Source organism: Micromys minutus (assembly GCF_963924665.1).
Source record: "Micromys minutus genome assembly, chromosome: 1".
Classification (NCBI taxonomy): Eukaryota; Metazoa; Chordata; class Mammalia; order Rodentia; family Muridae; genus Micromys; species Micromys minutus.
In genome coordinates, this window is record NC_137969.1 from 122,694,663 (window position 1) to 122,712,968 (window position 18,306).

General features: G+C 46.0%; 1 protein-coding gene across 2 annotated transcripts in view; it reads right to left on the reverse strand.

Annotated features, from left to right (window-relative positions):
* APBB2 (amyloid beta precursor protein binding family B member 2) overlaps positions 1-18,306 on the reverse strand; it is a 294,663-nt gene that overhangs the window by 78,692 nt on the left and 197,665 nt on the right. The window contains exons 6-9 of one of the 2 annotated variants that reach the window (XM_080916433.1): positions 11,433-11,638; positions 1,460-1,522; positions 954-1,039; positions 808-868 (exon numbers count right to left, since the gene is read on the reverse strand). In XM_080916433.1, coding sequence (XP_080772559.1) covers positions 808-868; positions 954-1,039; positions 1,460-1,522; positions 11,433-11,638 — 416 coding nt within the window. Of the gene's footprint in view, positions 1-807; positions 869-953; positions 1,040-1,459; positions 1,523-11,432; positions 11,642-18,306 lie in introns of both variants that reach the window. The other variant, XM_080916432.1, reaches the window with a different exon arrangement.

Here is an 18,306-nt window from a genome sequence, read left to right on the forward strand (position 1 = left end):
GCCTCACAAAAGGCTGGCCCCTCATCTACCTGGTACTGATTGTATCTTGAAGCAGAAGAAAAGCAGTGATGCGGGCTCTATAAGAAATGGGAAGACCAATGCCCACTGTGATTACCGTACAGGAAACGAAGACAGCTCTACAATGCCCACTGTGATTACCGTACAGGAAACGAAGACGGCTCTACCCCTTTCTTCTCACAGTGAGTTTCTACATCACGAGGCACCTTCCGGATGGAAGGTAGAACAGGAACATTTTGAAGCAGGTTTAAGTTTACAGATGTCCTTTCGGGTTTCTGATTTGGCTCTCTTAAGGACACATCCTATTCCCCCTAAAAATCTTTGGTGTGGATAGTGTACCGATAACCATGTGCATTCGGACATGCCTTTTATCCACTTAACCCACAGAAGCCCATAGCCCAGCAGTGCAGTGTGCTGTTGTTACATTTTGGCTGAGCTGAGAGCTGCCATTCCTGCCACCGTCCAGCACGCTGGGAGTTCTGCACTGCACTTTGCTAGTCCTGGGAAGGGATCAAACTTCAGACCCAACTTAGTGCACTGTACCGAAGGATGTAGGTTGTCTTGATGATGACACAATACTACAGACCTAAAACTGGAACAGGGGTTCTCTTAGACTAAGAAAGAGAGACAATGAAAGGGCTGTTACTTAGTAACCGCTCAGGGCTGATGATTACTTAGTAAGTGGCACAGGTCTGTAGGTTTCTTTAAAAAGGGGAGGGGCCATTAGTTGGAGCCATTAACCTGGTGTGAGAATACAAGGTAGCTGATGAAAGTGTCTTTCTTACAAACCTTGGCTTCGGGGTCACTGTTGATACTACAAGAATCATCGTCATCAGCATGAGGGGCGTTTCTAGAAAGAAGAACATAAGACTGATCTTAGAGTTCTGTTGCAAAGACGAGGTGCAGAAGCCGTCCCTCTCCGCACACCCTCCTACCTGAGTTTCAAGGATGCATAGCGTAGCGTTGCTCCTTCAAACTCTTTTAAACTGGGGTCTGGGTTAACTGTGGCTGCGTGCAAATCCTGGAGGGAAACAGATCCTGTTAAGGTACCATGGAGAGACCCATTACCCTGCCTCCAATACCAAAGAGAAAGCCCCCCAGCAAGAGGCAGAGAGTGGTGGTGGTGGTGGGGCGGGTGAATGAGCTTAGGCGGAAGATGGCATGCAAAGGCTGCTGTGCGATGGTGTGGCTCACAAGCTCCAGCTCTTACAAGACAACAGGGGGACCTGGGGCACGCACCAGCTCGAAGCCACTCACAATGGGAGGCATCCGTAAATAAATACATAAATAAAAACAGACACCCATGAATGGGAGTGGCTGGTCGAGAAGACTCGCCACTCAGCCCTGCAGAGCGCATGACATTCACAAAGAAGAAAAAGAAGCAACCGCAGCCATGCAGAAAGAAACAAAAAAATATCTAAAAATCTGACAATATACTTGCCTTCCAAATGTCACTATTAATCTTTCCCCCATTCAGAACAGCAAAATCACTCCATGACTGTTTCTAGACATGTAATTATTCACATAGGGGAAAAAAAAAAAAAAAAAAAAAAAAAAAAAAAAAAAAAAAAAAAAGCACATCGATTTAAAAAAAAAAAAAAGAAAAGAAAAACATAAGGGGGGGAAAAACACAAAACACTGTTGTTAGCATTGATATTCACAGGACGAGTTAGGGAACAGATTAAACCAAACAGTAACCTGTCAGCGCGCCCTCTCTAAGATACATCACTGTCTGACCAGAACGGGGCAGAGATGATAATTAACTACCAGAGTAAGTGGCTCAATAGTATTTGACCACAGTGCAGTTATATCCTAAATGTGATCCTAGAAGCAACCCATAAACCTTCACAGACCTCAGTCTACACAATTCCAGACACCCACCACCCCGGGCACACACAGGTTTTCTAGAGAAAGAAGTGAAATTAGGGATGTCAGTATGGTGGCTTGGAGACAGGGGGATGCTCATATCTAAGAGCACAAAAGTCTGGGGTTAAGTTACCATTATTTCAAGAGCAATGGCAGGAATTGACACTTCAGTCAGGAGGGCAGGCCGAATTCAGCATTCTGATGAGATTTATTCCACATAATGAAAACCAGCCTCACACAATCTAATGGAAACTACTGATTCAAGAGATGTTCTACTTCTGGGCCACGCAAGCCTGTCCAGAGTTCACACCTAGCAGGGCGATCATTGCCTGACCGGTTACGGACCACAGCACAGAGACTAGCCGTGCTGGGAGAGCCCTTGCGATGGCGCTCCACGTGGAAGCAACTCCTTCCACTCCCTTGACAATGAAAAATCTTCTCTCTCCTCCTCTGCCAATGGAATGCTCAAATTTCACAGATTTAGGGAGCCAAATGAAACTGAAGGACAGTTTTGCAAACCTTGAAGCATCGACAGCAGAAAGTTTTTGACTAAGTAACTTTTCAGCCAAAGTACATTGAAAACGAGCGGTTGGTGGCAACCTAGACCTCACAGTCAGGCCACTGAGGTTTGCACTAAGAGCAAACCAGCTTCCTGTCCAAATGGCCGGCGGGAAGGTGTGCTGACTAACTCCGAGAACTTGGCAGGTGAATGAGCTGCTCCTTACCCCCCTGTCAACACGATGGCTTTCTTTTAGGGGGTAGGGCTCTGAACCCAATACTCTAAATACGGAAGAATTCAGACCAACACACTGATTTTGAGAAGTAATCTCCCCCAATGACTATAGGAACAGGAACGCTGCCTGTCTTTGCCGTTTACATCCCTCAACACGTGTTCAGCCTCCACTGAGGACCTGAGATGGAGCAGGCTCTCAGGTATGAGTGTTTTCCTGGGAAAACCCAGTAAGTTTTACTCCTATTTTAAATATATATTAGGAACTTTATTCTGTGCATGTGTGTATATATGTGCACCAAATGCATATATGAGCCTGAAGAGGTTAAAAAGAGGCATCAGGTGCCCAGAAACTGAAGTTACAGGTGATTGTGAACTGCCACTTGGGTGCTGGAAACCAATCCCAGGTGCCTTGCAAGGGCTGGAAGCCCTCTTACCAGCTGGATCATCTCTCCGGCCCCACTGTTCCCATTCTCAGAGGGACCAGCAGTGGACGGGCTTAGTCACTACTTTGGAACTATAAAAAATGTTCCTGGCAAAAGTAAGCAGCAAGTGCAAAAGATAACATCAGCTGTGAGCTCCTTTTCCAAGGAAGAGACCCTACCCACAACTCAACATCAGGACTCTGGCTGCCAGGGGACAGGCTTCTGCTCCTCCTGTAGGTTGAACTTTGAAAAGGGGCATCGGGTGAGGAAGTCAGGAAGACTATGTTTGTGTGGAGAACACCAAAGGGAAAGGAAGGAAGAGGGGGAAGAAGAGACCCAGGGGAGGGTGCAGAAAGGGAGGGAGACAGTAAGAAGAGAAAAAAAGAAAGAAAAGAAGAAAAGGAAGAAAGAAAAAGAGGAAGGAAGAAAGGAAGTGGGGTGCTACCTGAAAAACAGACACCTGTAATCAGAAATCATCCAACAGGGACTCTGTTGGAACAGGGCAGGGTGGAAGAATATTCTAAATGGAGCTCTTGGAAAAACTTTAGAATTTAATTAAAACACGCCTCTATGTGGGTGTCAAAAGTTGATGCCTTTTTATATATTTGCTCTCTGGACAGAGGAGTCCCTGTAAGGGGGATGCTGACTGTGGCTCTAGGCTGTATGAATCCAGCTCTTGTGCTGTGGGGTCAGCAGGCAAGTTCCCAGCAGCCACCTACATTTATATAAACAAAAGCCCTAACCAGCGGTTCTGTGAGTGCTTACTGCACAGCTCCAGACAGAGCCATGGGAGCTGCACTGTGACTGGACCGAAGGCCTTGTTTTTAAATCCTATTTTAAAAGAATTCATTAATATCAAAGATGAGAAGTTTTTCTTTTTTTGTAAAAGCAACCATAACTTTTCTTTCTTTTCTCTTCCTTTTTTTAAAAAACAGAAAACAACATATTTTTTTCTTAAATTTTAAGAACAATAACAGAGTACAGTCATTTAATTATTTTTAGGTGAGAAGTGACAATTTTTCTACATTTAGCTAACCGTTTGATACATCAGTGTATTTATTTTTATAGTGCTGGGGCTTGAACCTAAAGACTTGAACATGCCAGCCAAGCCCTCCGCTCCTGAGCTATAATCCAGCTCTAGTAAATAATGTTTAGGTAATAAAAATTAAAAAAAAAATCTCCTGGAGGTTCTTTGGCTCAACAGTCTGTACAGTCACTGTGGTCTCTAGTGTACAGCATGGGAAAGATTAAGGGAGAGACAAAGAGGAGGCAGTAGAAAAGGGAACAGCAGGCGAGCCATATGTTTCTGGCAAGAAGTGACACACAGAGAGGCTGAGAGGGGACGAATGGGCAGAGAACATCCTTCAAAAGCAGTAACCTGCCTGGGAACCTTCTAGGCAGAGTGGCTAAAGTCTGGCATGGCCAAGAGATGTCCAGGGCCAGAGTTGCAGCTAGAATCACTCTCTCCTGGTCTTGATCCTGGCCATGCTCAGGATGCAGCAGCCATTGCTTGGTTACGGAAAATCTGCAGAGCCCTGGTTCCCATGTATATACTGAGCCACTGACCCAGTGCTGGGAACACAATGCCTACCCTTCAAGACCGGCTGCACCAAGCAGGGTCTGTGTAAGGGTGGCCCGCTAGGGAGAGCCATGCATGTGTCCTGGGTGACTGAGCACTTTCATGTTAATTTCCCTTGGTGGTGGGAGATCTTGGAACACAATTCTGCAAATAAAGAGAAACGGAGCAGTGACTCTCTGTTGGAACAGGCCCTTCTTCAACAGAGCCAACAGGGTGTTCCCGAGGATGGATTTTCAGGGGCTGGAAAGTACTTCTGAGGACTGGCTTCCTGGCATGCTATGGTTAGAATGTGTCCTCTCAAAACCCTGGGTGGGAAACAATCCCAAGTGTGACAGTGTTGGGAATAGGATGGGGACTAAGGGAGGTGTTGAGGTCATCAGGGCGCCATCCTCATGGATGGGTTAGTGTTAACTACCAGTGTACTCATCCCTGAAAGCTTACCTTCTTCTTCTCTTGTCCCCTCTTTGCTCAGAAGGTAAGAGAGTACTGGACTCCCATAAGCTGCAGTGTCTTAGAACTACAGGTGACACATTTCTGCTCATTCAAATCACTGTGGCACTCTGTGTCTGGAGCACAAATCAGATGGGGGAGTGGGGTGGGGGGAGCACTGTAAAGTGCTGTTGGAGATCAGAGGGTGGGAGAACATGATAAACCCAGGTGGGAAGGCACCTGTATGCTTCCTGTGACCTTGATGGGGGGCTTTCATCACACCCCTGTGCACCTCAGAAGTTCTGAAGCCAGCACAGCTATAGGAAGCCAGGGCTACAATGCAACCCGATCTCGGGGGGCTCAGTACTGCCATGACGTCTCCCCTTATTGAGGGAAGGCACAGTGAGAGGAAGGACTGAGCTGTTATTAGCACACGGTCAGGGTATCTGGAGGTGGGCTAGGGGAGAAAGTGTCCCCATCCTTTTTCTTCTCATGTAGGAAAAAAAAAAGTTCAATAATAATACAGCTCAAAGTATACTTTTCAAACTTGTTTTATCAAGACTGAAGGCTTGCTACACACATCTCTGGTAAAATGGCAAAGGAGATGGGATGCTGCAATTATGAAATATCAAAGACCTGGGCAGGGCAAGAGATCTGTGTACGATGCTCTAGACATCTCCATGTGGACATAATGTCTTCCTTCTTGTAAAAATACATGATTTGAAAGGGCATAGCAGCCCTCCAATTTAACTATGGCTTTGGCTTCTTTTGTTTTAAGTTACTCGTGGCCCAAAAATATTAATTGAAAAATTATATTACAAAGCTATTTGCAACTTTTAAATTGTCATCCCGAATATCATGACAACAATTTTGTACCAATCTGCACCATCTCACCTAGGATGCATTAATTACACAAATGAATTATCTTGTTGCCTAGCATTTGCATACTGTATACACTCTTCTCCCATTAGTAACCGAGTAGGTGTCCTGACATCTACTCTTGTGGTGGTGTCAGACCAAGCTATGAGTTTACACACAGACTATGGGACTTTAGAATGTAGCTTCAGAAGACAAGGGGCACTACTGCATGGCATTGTGGATTGTTACAAGAAACCAACTCAAAGGAATTAATAAAACAAACACCAAAAACAGACTGGTAAAAGGCTGTTTCACTGGATGGTTTGGTGTCAACTTGACACAGCTGGAGTTATCACACAGAAAGGAGCCTCCCTTGAGGAAATGCCTCCATGAGATCCAGCTTTAAGGCATTTTCTCAACTAGTGATCAAGGGGGGAGGGACCAGCCCACTGTGGGTGGTGCCATCCCTAGGCTGGTAGACCTGGGCTCTATAAGAAAGCAGACTGAGGAAGCCAGGGGAAGCAAGCCAGTAAGCAACATCCCTCCATGGCCTCTACATCCACTCCTGCCTCCAAGTTCCTACCCTGTGTGAGTTCCTGTCCCTACTCCCTGTGCTGATGAACAGCAACGTGGAAGTATAAGCTGAGTAAACCCTTTCTTCTCAAATTGCTTCTTGGTCACAATGTTTTGTGCAGGAATAGAAACCCTGACTTAAGACAGCCATGCTATAAAGTGAGCTCCTTGGATCACAGGGTACAACGGGTAGTCTAGACTTGGAAGCAGACAGAGGTTCCAATTGATTTTGATGCTCCAGGAAGTCAACTGATGTCACCAACTGTTATAAGCATGGGTTTCTTCTCCATTCAGCAAACAATGAATGAAATTCACTAACCATAAATCAGAATTTATACCAAATAAGGGGATGGGGCCATAATCCCCAAGGAACATTCTAGAATAAGATTAAGGAGACCCAAATCATCATACTATAAGGGGCTTTCAAAGAAGAGAGAGTATACTTTTTTTTTAAAGATTTATTTACTTATGCTTTATCTTCATGTACACCTGCATGTCAGAAGAGGGCATCAGATCCCATTATAGATAGTTGTGAGCCACATGTGGTTTCTGGGAATTGAACTCAGGACCTCTGGAAGAGCTCACCCCCTACTCTTAACCGCTGAGTCATCTCTTAAGCCCCAAGAGGGTCTACTTATTCCTGGAGATGCCAGGGCATGACCTCTTTGAGGATGTAATACAGGAATAAAAATCAGGGCAGGGGTAGTTTCCTATAGGCCTGGTTGTCATACCATAAAACCCCTTGAAGAGACTGTGTAAGAACAGAGCTCCAGGTCTTATGCTGGAGTGTTTGTGTCATTGCTTTAGATGGCATCTCGGACCCAGAATGCATTGCAAGCATCAGGAATCTGCCCTGAGCTCTCAGACTGAGAAACACTGCCCTGGAATCTGCAAGGCCGGTCTCGGAGGTTCTTTGCTGTCCTCAATGCCACACTCCTATAATCTGCTGAGGTGACAGACAAACCCTGGAGTGTGGCAACCTTACTCTGTGGATACATGGAAGCATGCAGGTTTTGAGCATGGACACTGTGCACTCCCTGGGCCATTAACAGCTTAGGCAGTCAATGGCCACAAACATGTTGGCAAGTAAGAGTTACTTTGTAAGGAGACAAGATTCCCTCTAAGGACCCCACTTTACAGTCCTTTGAGAAACCTTGGCCATCTCCACATGAAGATTCTAAGCAAGTCTTGGCCACAGGCCAAGCGCTATTCATAAAAGAAAAAAACAAAAACAAACAAACAAACAAAAAAAACCCCCAAATCTTATATAGCCCACTCTCTTTAAAAATTCCACATCTACATAATTTCAGAGGTAATTTGGAACAAATAAATGGTTTGGGAGTGAGAGGGAGGAGCAGCCCCATGGGCCAAGTTTCAGTAGCAAATACTTCTCGGCCAGTTGATAAACTTTCAAAAATACTCGCTGGCACGTGTGTTGGAAGCATCATCCCGCTGTGCTTAACACTTCGTGGGTGAACTTTGGAAAGTGAAATGTAAAAACCTCCAAACTGTAAGGAAGCTTGCAGTCCTAAGCTTTGGTGCCATCAGCCGACTTGGCACTTAGTGATCTGGTTTTTCTTTCCAAGCCGGCTCACGAGAGCTCAGTGAAAACACGCATCCCTGACACCACACAGTACACGTTACTCCTCCCCCTTAACATTCTGCTCCCCCCAACCACATGCTTTGAAATTAGTTGAAATAGATTCTATTTAGGGATCAAAGAGATGGACCTGGAACAACCATTCCTCTTCCGCTGTCGTCCGCACCTGGGACGGCGTTATTAAGCAGTCATTTTCTGGATGGCTTTGTGTGTGATACAGCTCTCCCCTTTGTGGGAGAGGAAGAGATCTGAGGGACTCAAGGTCTCCTAACATAGTGGGTCAAGTCTAGGGGTGGAAGCTGGGGTCAATAGGTCAAAGTTCAAGGTTAACTCTGCCATACACTAGCTCAGTGATCTTGTGAGGGCGACTTAGCTTTTCTGTGTCAAAATGGGAGTGACAACTGCCCTCAGTAATGGGTGTGTGTTTTGTGGGAATAATGAGAAAAGACACTAGCCTGGCCCTGTAAACATGGGCACCCTCTCAGGGCCCCATGGTTTGGTAATTCTCAGTGTTTCCTGGACCTGGGCGTGTGGCAGGCTGCCTCGTTCCCCACCTTTGGTCTCCCTCTTTTTCTGCTCGTCCCTCTGCTTCTGTGATTACAATGCCTTGGCCATGTTAAGTCTGTTGAGAAAGTTGACTTAGTGATGGCCTCACAAACAGGAGAAAACAATCAAAAGGCAGATCTTAGGACTAGGTATCCATCTTATCAAGGGGCTGGTGGCCTGAGGAATGTGGCTTAGTTGCCAAATAGTTGCCTAGTCTATGTGAGGTCCTGGCTTCCATTCTTGGCACCAGAATGAACAAATGAATGAATGAGCAAATGAATATTCAGGTAAACGGTAGTGGGAATGCTTGCTGCAGCAGGCATGTATCCCCAGCACTGAAGTAAAAAAACATAAATAAGATGAATGAGGAAGCTAGGACACAAACAGGTACATGTCTGGCTGTGAGTCAGGCACTGCCTGAGACCTCTAAAACCACGTGGCCTTCCACGGATCCACCGAGGGAGAAAACTGCAGAGTAAATGCAGATGAAAGCAAGACGGGGCGGGATCCAGGGTACAGCCAGGGGACCTGTGACACCAACGACGTGGCTACCCAACCTCTGATTCCGAGGCCATGTTCTCTGCCATGGTTGAGTGCTGTGAGGGTCAAATGTAGTGCTTAGGGAAAGACTCTAATTTTGTTCCTTGTGATGCTGGGGGTTGAACGAGATCCTAGGGCATGGTGGGAAAGTGTAAGCAACGAGGGAGCTGAAAACTCCAGAGAAGAAAGAATATAAGATGAGTCCTTTGGAGAGGAGGAAGGGGCCCTGAAAAGTGGGTGCGGGTAGGAAGCAGGTACAGAGATGGAAAAGAACAGGCAAGAGAGGGCGCCAAGAACCCAGGGCTGGGCGAGGCCCTCTCCTACCTGACAGTTTTACCCAATACCAGCTGCCCAGCTCTGCCGCACTCCTCCTAAGACATTTGCAGAAAACACAAAAACAAAACTCTACCATATTAAACAAGCAAACAAACAAGCTACACAACCTTAGACTCCACTCCTTGGATTCTATCAGGGAGACACAAGGAAAGACTTGGTCTCTTGTAAGTGTGGGGAACATGAGACACCTGGACTAGGTGGGTCTCAAGTTAGTCCAACCTCCTGATTCAGGGACAACAGGAGAGAGAGGACATTGGAAGCCTAAAGCCAGAGACACTGAGATAATCCAGGCCAAAGATACAAGGCCTTGGGTACCACTGTGTGTCACTGATAGTCTCATTTTTCCTATCTGTGATTTTCTTTCTTGGTTGTAGATGCTCTGTTGTTGAACACAACTAAACAGTTAGGATAGAGTAACATGGCCCTGTGGGTATAACAGAGGCAGGTACCAGCTGGCTCTGCACTGGGGAGGCTGTTTATAGTGTAAGATGTAAGTCCAGGCTATGTATGAGACAGGCTGGGGAGCAGACTCCTTCACACCAAACCTGTTGAAGGCTACTACTCCTGATGCAAGGTTAATAAGTCACTGGCTGGAAGGTGCTCAGGATGCTTAGGCTTCAATGAGAAGCTACCAAAACCAGCTAGGGATAAGCAACAAACTCCTACGTGGTTCGGTGGCACAGAATCAGCATGTCAGATGACCAGGGCAAAGTCCAAACCAGCCAAGGCTCCATCTACGAAAGAGGGCATATCTACACCAACCCATCTCTCTAAAGGTAGAGACGTGGGGAAGGGAGATGCTGGGGCTGGGCCTGGGGAAGGGAGATACTGATGTTGGGCCTGGGGAAGGGAGATACTGATGTTGGGCCTGGGGAAGGCAGATGCTGATGTTGGGCCTGGGGAAGGGAGATACTGTGGCCCTAAAGCAGGAAGCTGAGAATACCAGTCTTACTGTCTCCTGGGGGTGGGGGGAGCAGGCAACCAATCAGAAAGTCAAGAACAAGAGGCTGGGTACTTTTAAGGGTAATAGATACAGTGGAAAATGCAGAATAATTTGGCCATTAAGGGGTACAGTTCAAATGCATCCATTCCTCAAACACAAAGAAAATGGGCTTTAAACACTAAAGAACAAAGCATTTATTATCAGAGGAAAAGTGGAGGGAGGGCAGGAAAGTAGCCTCTGAGAGAAGCCACTGACATAAACAAACAAACAAATAAATATACAGGCTGTCACTTGGCTGTAACCTCTCCCAATGATAATTCTCTTGAGCGTACTGTTACTAGGCTTGACAAATATTTGCCACAGGAATCATTACATGAATGAATACCACAATGGAAAAATTTTAAGGCCTCAATTCTTTGTTTAAACATCCCAATTTCTTCCTCAGGGATACCCAGAATTTATGCCACTAATTATTTCTAAAATAATGTCACTTCTGCTAAATAAACATATCTCCATTTTTTCCCCTCCTTAAATAGGAATTAAGCAGTTAAGTGCTCTCAAGGGTTATTCCTGTAAGACATCTTCTTCATGCTAGCAAATGAAGCCAAGGCTAATAAGATACACTATAATTATAACACGCTTGGCTAAGAGATAGCCTTGTATGCGTGAATATTTCATGGACCCAGCACCATGCAATGGTACCTGTAGAGTAAATTAGTTTTCATGAGCCCTAGGGAAACTTGGCCACTTCCCATTAATTGGCCCCTCTTGCTTTTGTACCTAGAATGGTGTTTCAAGAGACCAGAATCCATTAAAAGGGAAAACAGACCTGGATGGCAGACATTAGCACTATTTACTAAGAGGAAACATTACTGAGCTCTCAAATCCAATGTGGGGACGGCCTGCAAAAGGCCTACCTCAGTTGAGGCTGCTAGTCTAAAAGGAAACTGAGTCACACCTAGTGAGCGTGTAAAAAGAGTTCACTTTACCTCGTTCTCTGGGGTGGGAGATGGCGTTACAGAGCTCAGTGACCCTTTCCTAGAACCGTGAAGATCCACTGGGGTGGAGACAGGCCGCTCCCACTGAGTTGTCCCTGTTGGGATGTGCCAGTAATAGGTCCCGGCAATGTCACTGACTCTTTTCCAGCCGGGCGGCAAATCCGGATCTGTCTGGAATGAGTGGTCACTCCAGATATCTGCTGGGAGAGAGGGAGAGAACTCCATTAAAAGAGAAGAAGAAGGCTTCCAAAGGCCAGGCAAACCCCACACGCAGAAATGTCTGCACTGAACTGAGAAGAGCCCACCATATAAAGTGTGGTGATGGGTGATCGAGAATGGGACCGGAAGACCTGGGCTGGTGGCCATCTCTGAAGGTGGGCATAAAGACCTCATTTTCAAGTCATCCCATACCCCCAAACTAAGGCTCCATGAATCAGAACCAAACGTGAAGGCACATTCCACATGTTTATACACAGAGCCTGCCGGACCCCACTGCCAATCAGGAAGACTGATTGGATTACACACATCCTTCCTGGCTATACGTTTAGGATTCTGTAACCACTTTCTATAGCTAAGGCACAGTGCTTGGGTCTAGACACCCACAGAAAAGCCGGGTCTTTTTCAGGACTCCAGGACTAGGCACTGCACACGTTTAGGAAAAGCAAATCTGAAATAAATCACTGTGGAATTCAACGGAAGACCAGACTGGCTTTCAAACTGGGCCAGTAAGGTAAACACATGGAAGAAGGTGGGAGGAAGAGAGAGACTACACAGACTGGCAGAGAGTGTGGCAAATGGACAAACATCTGCAGAGTCTAAAGACATTCAATTTAATCAATAACCCTTCAGCAATGTAGGTGCCAAATAAAATTAACCCTTTGGAAATTTCTCAGTTTACTGAGGAATTATTTGCTTTAAAACCCTTTTCTTCCTATCCTTGAGTTGAGCCTATTAAAGGGATAAAAAAAAAAAAAATACAAGAGAAAAGAAGTAGGGTGAGAATTTCGGAGATGAAAGAATCATGAAGTCACAGAATAACCATCTGCGTGGGTAAGCTGGCCACCTGGGCTCTAGACTTGAACACTGCTCTATTCTGACGGTCAGAGCCTTTTCTACACAAAGCCAGAACACTTTATTGGACTTCCACTGAGGACATCTGTGGGCCTTGCTCAATACAACATTGTGCAATGTGGGCACACATTACCAAAGCTGTGGTAGATAGGGCAGAAAAAGAGAAGCCAGACAAAGAGGTTGGGCAAGCCCATGCGCACAGGCGTGCATCCACACGGTTGTGGGGCCTCGGTATTCACTCTTCTCATGTAAGCTTGCAGAGGCAAAGCTGCCACAAGTCTCAGATTATGGTGGAGACATTGCCTTCCATCCACAGTAAATGTAAGCATGATTAGGTAATTCCAAGTTAACATCTGCAGCAACAACTCTAACCAAATGCTTTTATTCCCCATTCCTGTCCCGCTTTTAAGAGGTAAATGGGTTGTTTCTGATAGCCTTTTGCTTTTAGTGTGTCAACTGGGAAAGGGAAGGTAAAATGCAGAGGACTTAGGTTGGAGAAATCTGAGTACCCTTGTAGGGTCTCAGTCTATGGCTCCCAGACAAAAGGGTCTGGGAAGGTTAAGACGGGAAAGGAATGCAAAGACCCGTTCCACCTCTGTGGTTTATGACATCTGTACATTTATACTTGAGAATGAGGAACAGCCATGCATACCGTCAGAATATGAATTCATGTCAGACCAAGGACAGAGAGCAAGGTCTGTAGCTTTTAAGCCATGTTGTTGCCTACAGTATGTGAGGAGAATTTTGCATCAGGTAGCTGGAACTGACTTGCTCTATACTGAACCAAACACACTGCATTTTTACCTGGCTTGTATTTTAAATTTCTGCTGAGATTGTGTTGAAAAAGTACTTCAAAGGGGGAGGGGTTATTCTGTTGCTAAAAGTAGATGACCATAATGATGGTGGAAGACGTGGCAAAGCTCCAATACTCACAGCATCCTGTCCAGAAACATCCCAAACTAGTGAACCTACACAGTGTGTATTAGGTATTCAGACCACAGTAGCAACATTAATATGCCCCAAGCTCAAAACAACTCAGACCTCTTTTAATTGAGGAATGAAAAAATTCCAGTAGAAAAAGTAAACAACAGAAATGAGCCAAATACAGCTGCACATGACAATACAAAGCTCACCACGTGTCACCCATGAATAGGGGGAAGACAGAAGATACGATACCCACTCCATTTCCATTCGGATAAAGTCCAAGTCCAACCATTAATTACTTAGTGATAGACAAAAATGGTTTCAACTGTTAAGAATTGCAAACACACACTTATCACATACAGAAAAATACAGGTGAAGGAACGGCTGAGTATGGTGGAGGCTGGGGGTGGAGGGCATTGGTTTTAATTAGAGAAGGGTATACCTCAGTTATTCCGCAGTCTAAAATTTCTATTGGTGGTGACACGGAGGCTCTCTTTATAAGTATCTATTAATCTGTATGCTTATGCAATGTTTCTGAATGTGTATTTTTCACAAGTGATAAAACAGAGGCTGGAGAGATGGCTCAGCTGATAAAGTGTTTCTAACCAAGCATGATCCAAAGCAGAAACATAAAAGGTGGTTGTAGCAGTGTGTGTGTATGCAATCTCACCACACACACATACACACACCACGAGGATAGCCATGTTAGAATATTTTCAGTATCTATAAGGCTATAAGGATGATCAGCCCCCCCCCCCAAAAGCCCACAAGGGGTTTATTTAAGACTCCAGTGAGTAAAGCAATCCAAAGGGTCCAGTGATGAAATCATACAGCCTGGCCTGGGGTGAGTGGAATGCTGTAGGAATCATCTTACCTGGCTAAGCCATTTGCTATATGAATGGGCCCTATCAAACCAAACAACTTCATAAAACTTCAGAACAGAGCAGGACATAGGCCAGAAATAGTTGCTTGAGAACATGTGCCCCTATTGTTCCCAGGATAAATACACACACACACACACACACACACACACACACACACACACACACACACACACACACACTTCAGCAACATAGTAATTATCCAACTCACAAAAGTGCCCCCGGTACAGCGCCAAGGAAAATGCCCAGTATAGAATTCATGAGGCTATCTGGCTACCGTGGTTCCAAGAATAAGGCTAATGTTAAGTCCTCATGACTTTTCACTGAAGAAATGGTTCCAGTTTGATCCAGCAAGGACAGCCCGAGACCCTGACCCCCTCACCTGCCCTGCTGCTCTTCCTCTTTAACAAGAGACTCACTCTTTTTTCTTTCAAATGTCTGTCGGTTTAAGTCACTGTCAGGAGTAAATGACTTCAGGACATTTAAAACCAACTTGCCTCATTTGGGACATAATCCTTGTAAGCATCCTGTGGCTGTGATGTTAGAGATGCGAAGATTAAAAGGGATACTGAGGCTGGCTGGGTGTGGACAGTGTGCCCTTTACTCCAGAGGCTCAGGACATGTCCACGGCCCAGGCTGCCCTGAGGTGAAGGCAGAATAGTTATCCCCAACTCTAAGGCTTTTGGAGGACAGTAGATGGATTTAAACTAAAGAACTAAAGTATGTCCTGATACAGAACAGGACCTGAAAAAAAACCCACTAGTGTTGACAAGCGTGGGGAAGAGGGGAAGAAAACAAAGGGTTCAGAAGAAAGAAATAATGGCACAGGGTAGAGATTAGGAGGCAAGCAGCCCACCTGACCACGGTCAGGAACTGAGTAATAACACCAGGGTTTCTATGAATGCCTGGCCTGGAGCCCCCACCACCCAGCACTCTGGGTCCATGGACATAAATATTTTTTTACTGCAGGTCCCCCTTTAAGTGCCTGCTCTCCCCCCCCCCCCCCAATCCAGCCCTGGTAAAGTAGCCTGGCCATTCTGGCTACCACATATTGCTAGAAGCTAAGCAGAAATTCCCCCACCCCCATGAATCGGATGCCTGTGGTGCCCCCCCCACCCCCGGCTTGTACCTAAAATGCTTTCTCCTAGGTCCCAGGTTTCTGTCATCATAGAAGCTCGATGGAGGCTGTCACATGTTGAGAGGAGACACTTTCAGCTAAGAACTGAAAAGTCAGAGGTCTCTTTTCAGAATGAGTCCGAGGTCTTCCCTTGCCTGCATTTTATTACTCTTATTATTATTTTTTTAAGCAACAGGAAACAGGAACTGAAAGTCAGAGAGAAAAAAATAGCAAGGCTGATGGGCCCACAAAGCCCCTCTTGGGCTAAAAGTAATATGTTTGGCACAGGAACAAGAAGCCCATTCACCAACAGCAAAGACCCACCCATTCCAGCCACCTCAGGCACCAGCAGTCAAAACCCACAAGGCTCCACCTGGCTCCATCTAGGGTCCTACAGGAGGAGGAGCACACTCGCCTCTAATCCTCTCCAAGGCTCTCTTTCAGAAACCCAGGGGTCAAAGAAAAACCAATGGGCATGGACAGGGGCTGGAAACACCCTCTCCTAGACAGAGGGCAGAGGCAGCATGAATGGGAGAGCTGGAAGTTTATATTTAGCAAGGTCTGCACTGCTGAGCACAGCCTACGTCCCTGAGGCCTTAAAATGGCCTCTGCTACCACCGTGTGCCTGGTGCTTCCAGTGTCTGTGGGGGTGAGAAAAGATGGATGAGTGTATCCCACAAGCATTTCCTGTCTAGCCTGAGCTAGCCTTTGTGTTGGAGCTCAGAGCACACATGCAATTATGACAGACGGCTGCTGCCCATGGAGTGGAGGGAAGACTCCTCAAACATCCAAGGTTACCTGGTGGCCTAGGGCTATGCCCAGAGGTTCGGGCTCAAGTGCAAGTTGCCCCAGGAGTCAGCATCTCTAACAACCATCTCACAGGTCAGTCTAGAATCCTAGGCTTTTGAGACTCACAGGCCTAGGAAAGCTGAAAGGACGGTAATTACCCTCTAGCAAATATGCTGTGCTGGCTCATTTTGTGTCAACTTGACACAAGCTAGGGGTCATTTGGGAAGAGGGAACCTTAACTGAGAAAATGTCCCCATCAGACTGGCCCATGGGCAAACCACCGGTGAGGCATTTTCTTGATGAATGTTCGATGTGGGAAGGCCGGCTTACCACAGGTGCGGTCACCCCTGGTCAAGTGGCCCTGGATGCTTTAAGAAAGCAGGCTGAGCAAGCCCTGAGGAGCAGGACAGTAAACAGTATTTCTCCGTGGCCTTGGCTCCTAACTCAAGGACTATAGACTGTTAGATAGAAGTATAAGAAAAAAAATAAACTTGTCTTCTAAAAGTTGCTTTTGGTCATGATATTTATCACAGCAATAGGAACCCTAACTAAGAGATGTTCTGTAACCACTGGCCACAGAGTGACACAGCACCACACCAGCACACACACACACACACACACACACCACACACACACACACCATACAACACAACAGCCCCCTACACACACCACACATACACCACCCACACATGAACACAGATACACACACACTTGCCTACACACACCACACACACAGACCACGTACCACACACAAGCCATACACATGCAGACAGACACACTCACCTACACACACACCCCACACATACACCCCACACATAGACACACACACTCACTTATACACACACACCATACACACATAGACACACACATATAGACATACACACAGACATACACTACACATGCACACACACACACACCATACAACAGAACACTCCCCCTACAACACACACACATGCATACACACATGCACACACACATACACTCACCTACACACACACCACACACACATGCACAGACACACATACTCACATATATATACATACACCACACACCACACACACTCACCTACACAGACACACACACTCACATATATATACACACACACCACACATACACTCACCTACACACACACACACACACACACACACATACACACACACACACACACACACACACACACACACACACACACACTTAAAGCCATCCTTCTTTAGCACCACAGGGTTCCTATCAACATTCAGAAGGAAAAAGAGCACACAGCAATGAAATAAGATGCAAACTGAGAAACAGGATCTACCACGTGGGGGAGCTGGGTGAGTTCTCTAAACAGGAATGTCCCCAAAGTGGCAAATCTTAAACTGGAAGGGTAAAGGGTAACTGTCCTGGCCTGTGGAAGAGCATGTGCAAATGGCAGGTGACTGGAAAAAGCCAGCTATGTCACCAGCGCAATGAAGTCACCCCGTGGGGTGAGAGGCTTACGATAAAATGTCGCTGGCTAAGCATTTACTCTTTACACAAAGGGAAAATCTGAAGACCGTGGTTTATGTTTTCAAAGATCAGAAGAGCAAGCAGAAGATGCTCCCGTTCTTAGAAAAGAAAAAAATGTCTATTTCCCAAGGCTTTGTAGTCATTGCTATTTCCTCCTTTAAGTCATTCCCGAAGGAGCCAGATACTCTGCTCACTCTGCTCTAAACTGTAACGTTCTAATTTAGCTTTCAAATTGTTTCCTGTTGCTTTGAGACAGGGTCTCAAGTAGCACGGGATGACCAAGAGCTGTCTGAGACAGAGGAAGAGCCACACTCTGATTCTCCTGTTGCCCCTTCTAAAATCCTGGGTGTTGGCTCTGTGTTGCCAGAACCTCAGTTTATAGCAGAGCAGGGCAATCGACCCAGTGGCTCTGCCTTGTTAGTCAGCACCCCACCAATAGATCCATTCACATCCCTTAATGTTTTCAGGCTGCACAGGGGCCTGTCTAACTTCTCTCCCCATTCCTTGTTCTTTTTTCTACTTGGACTCAGAACTTCACTGCCAGCATAGAGCCAGTAAAACCCATTTCTTCCAGCAACTGTCACCAACCCACAGG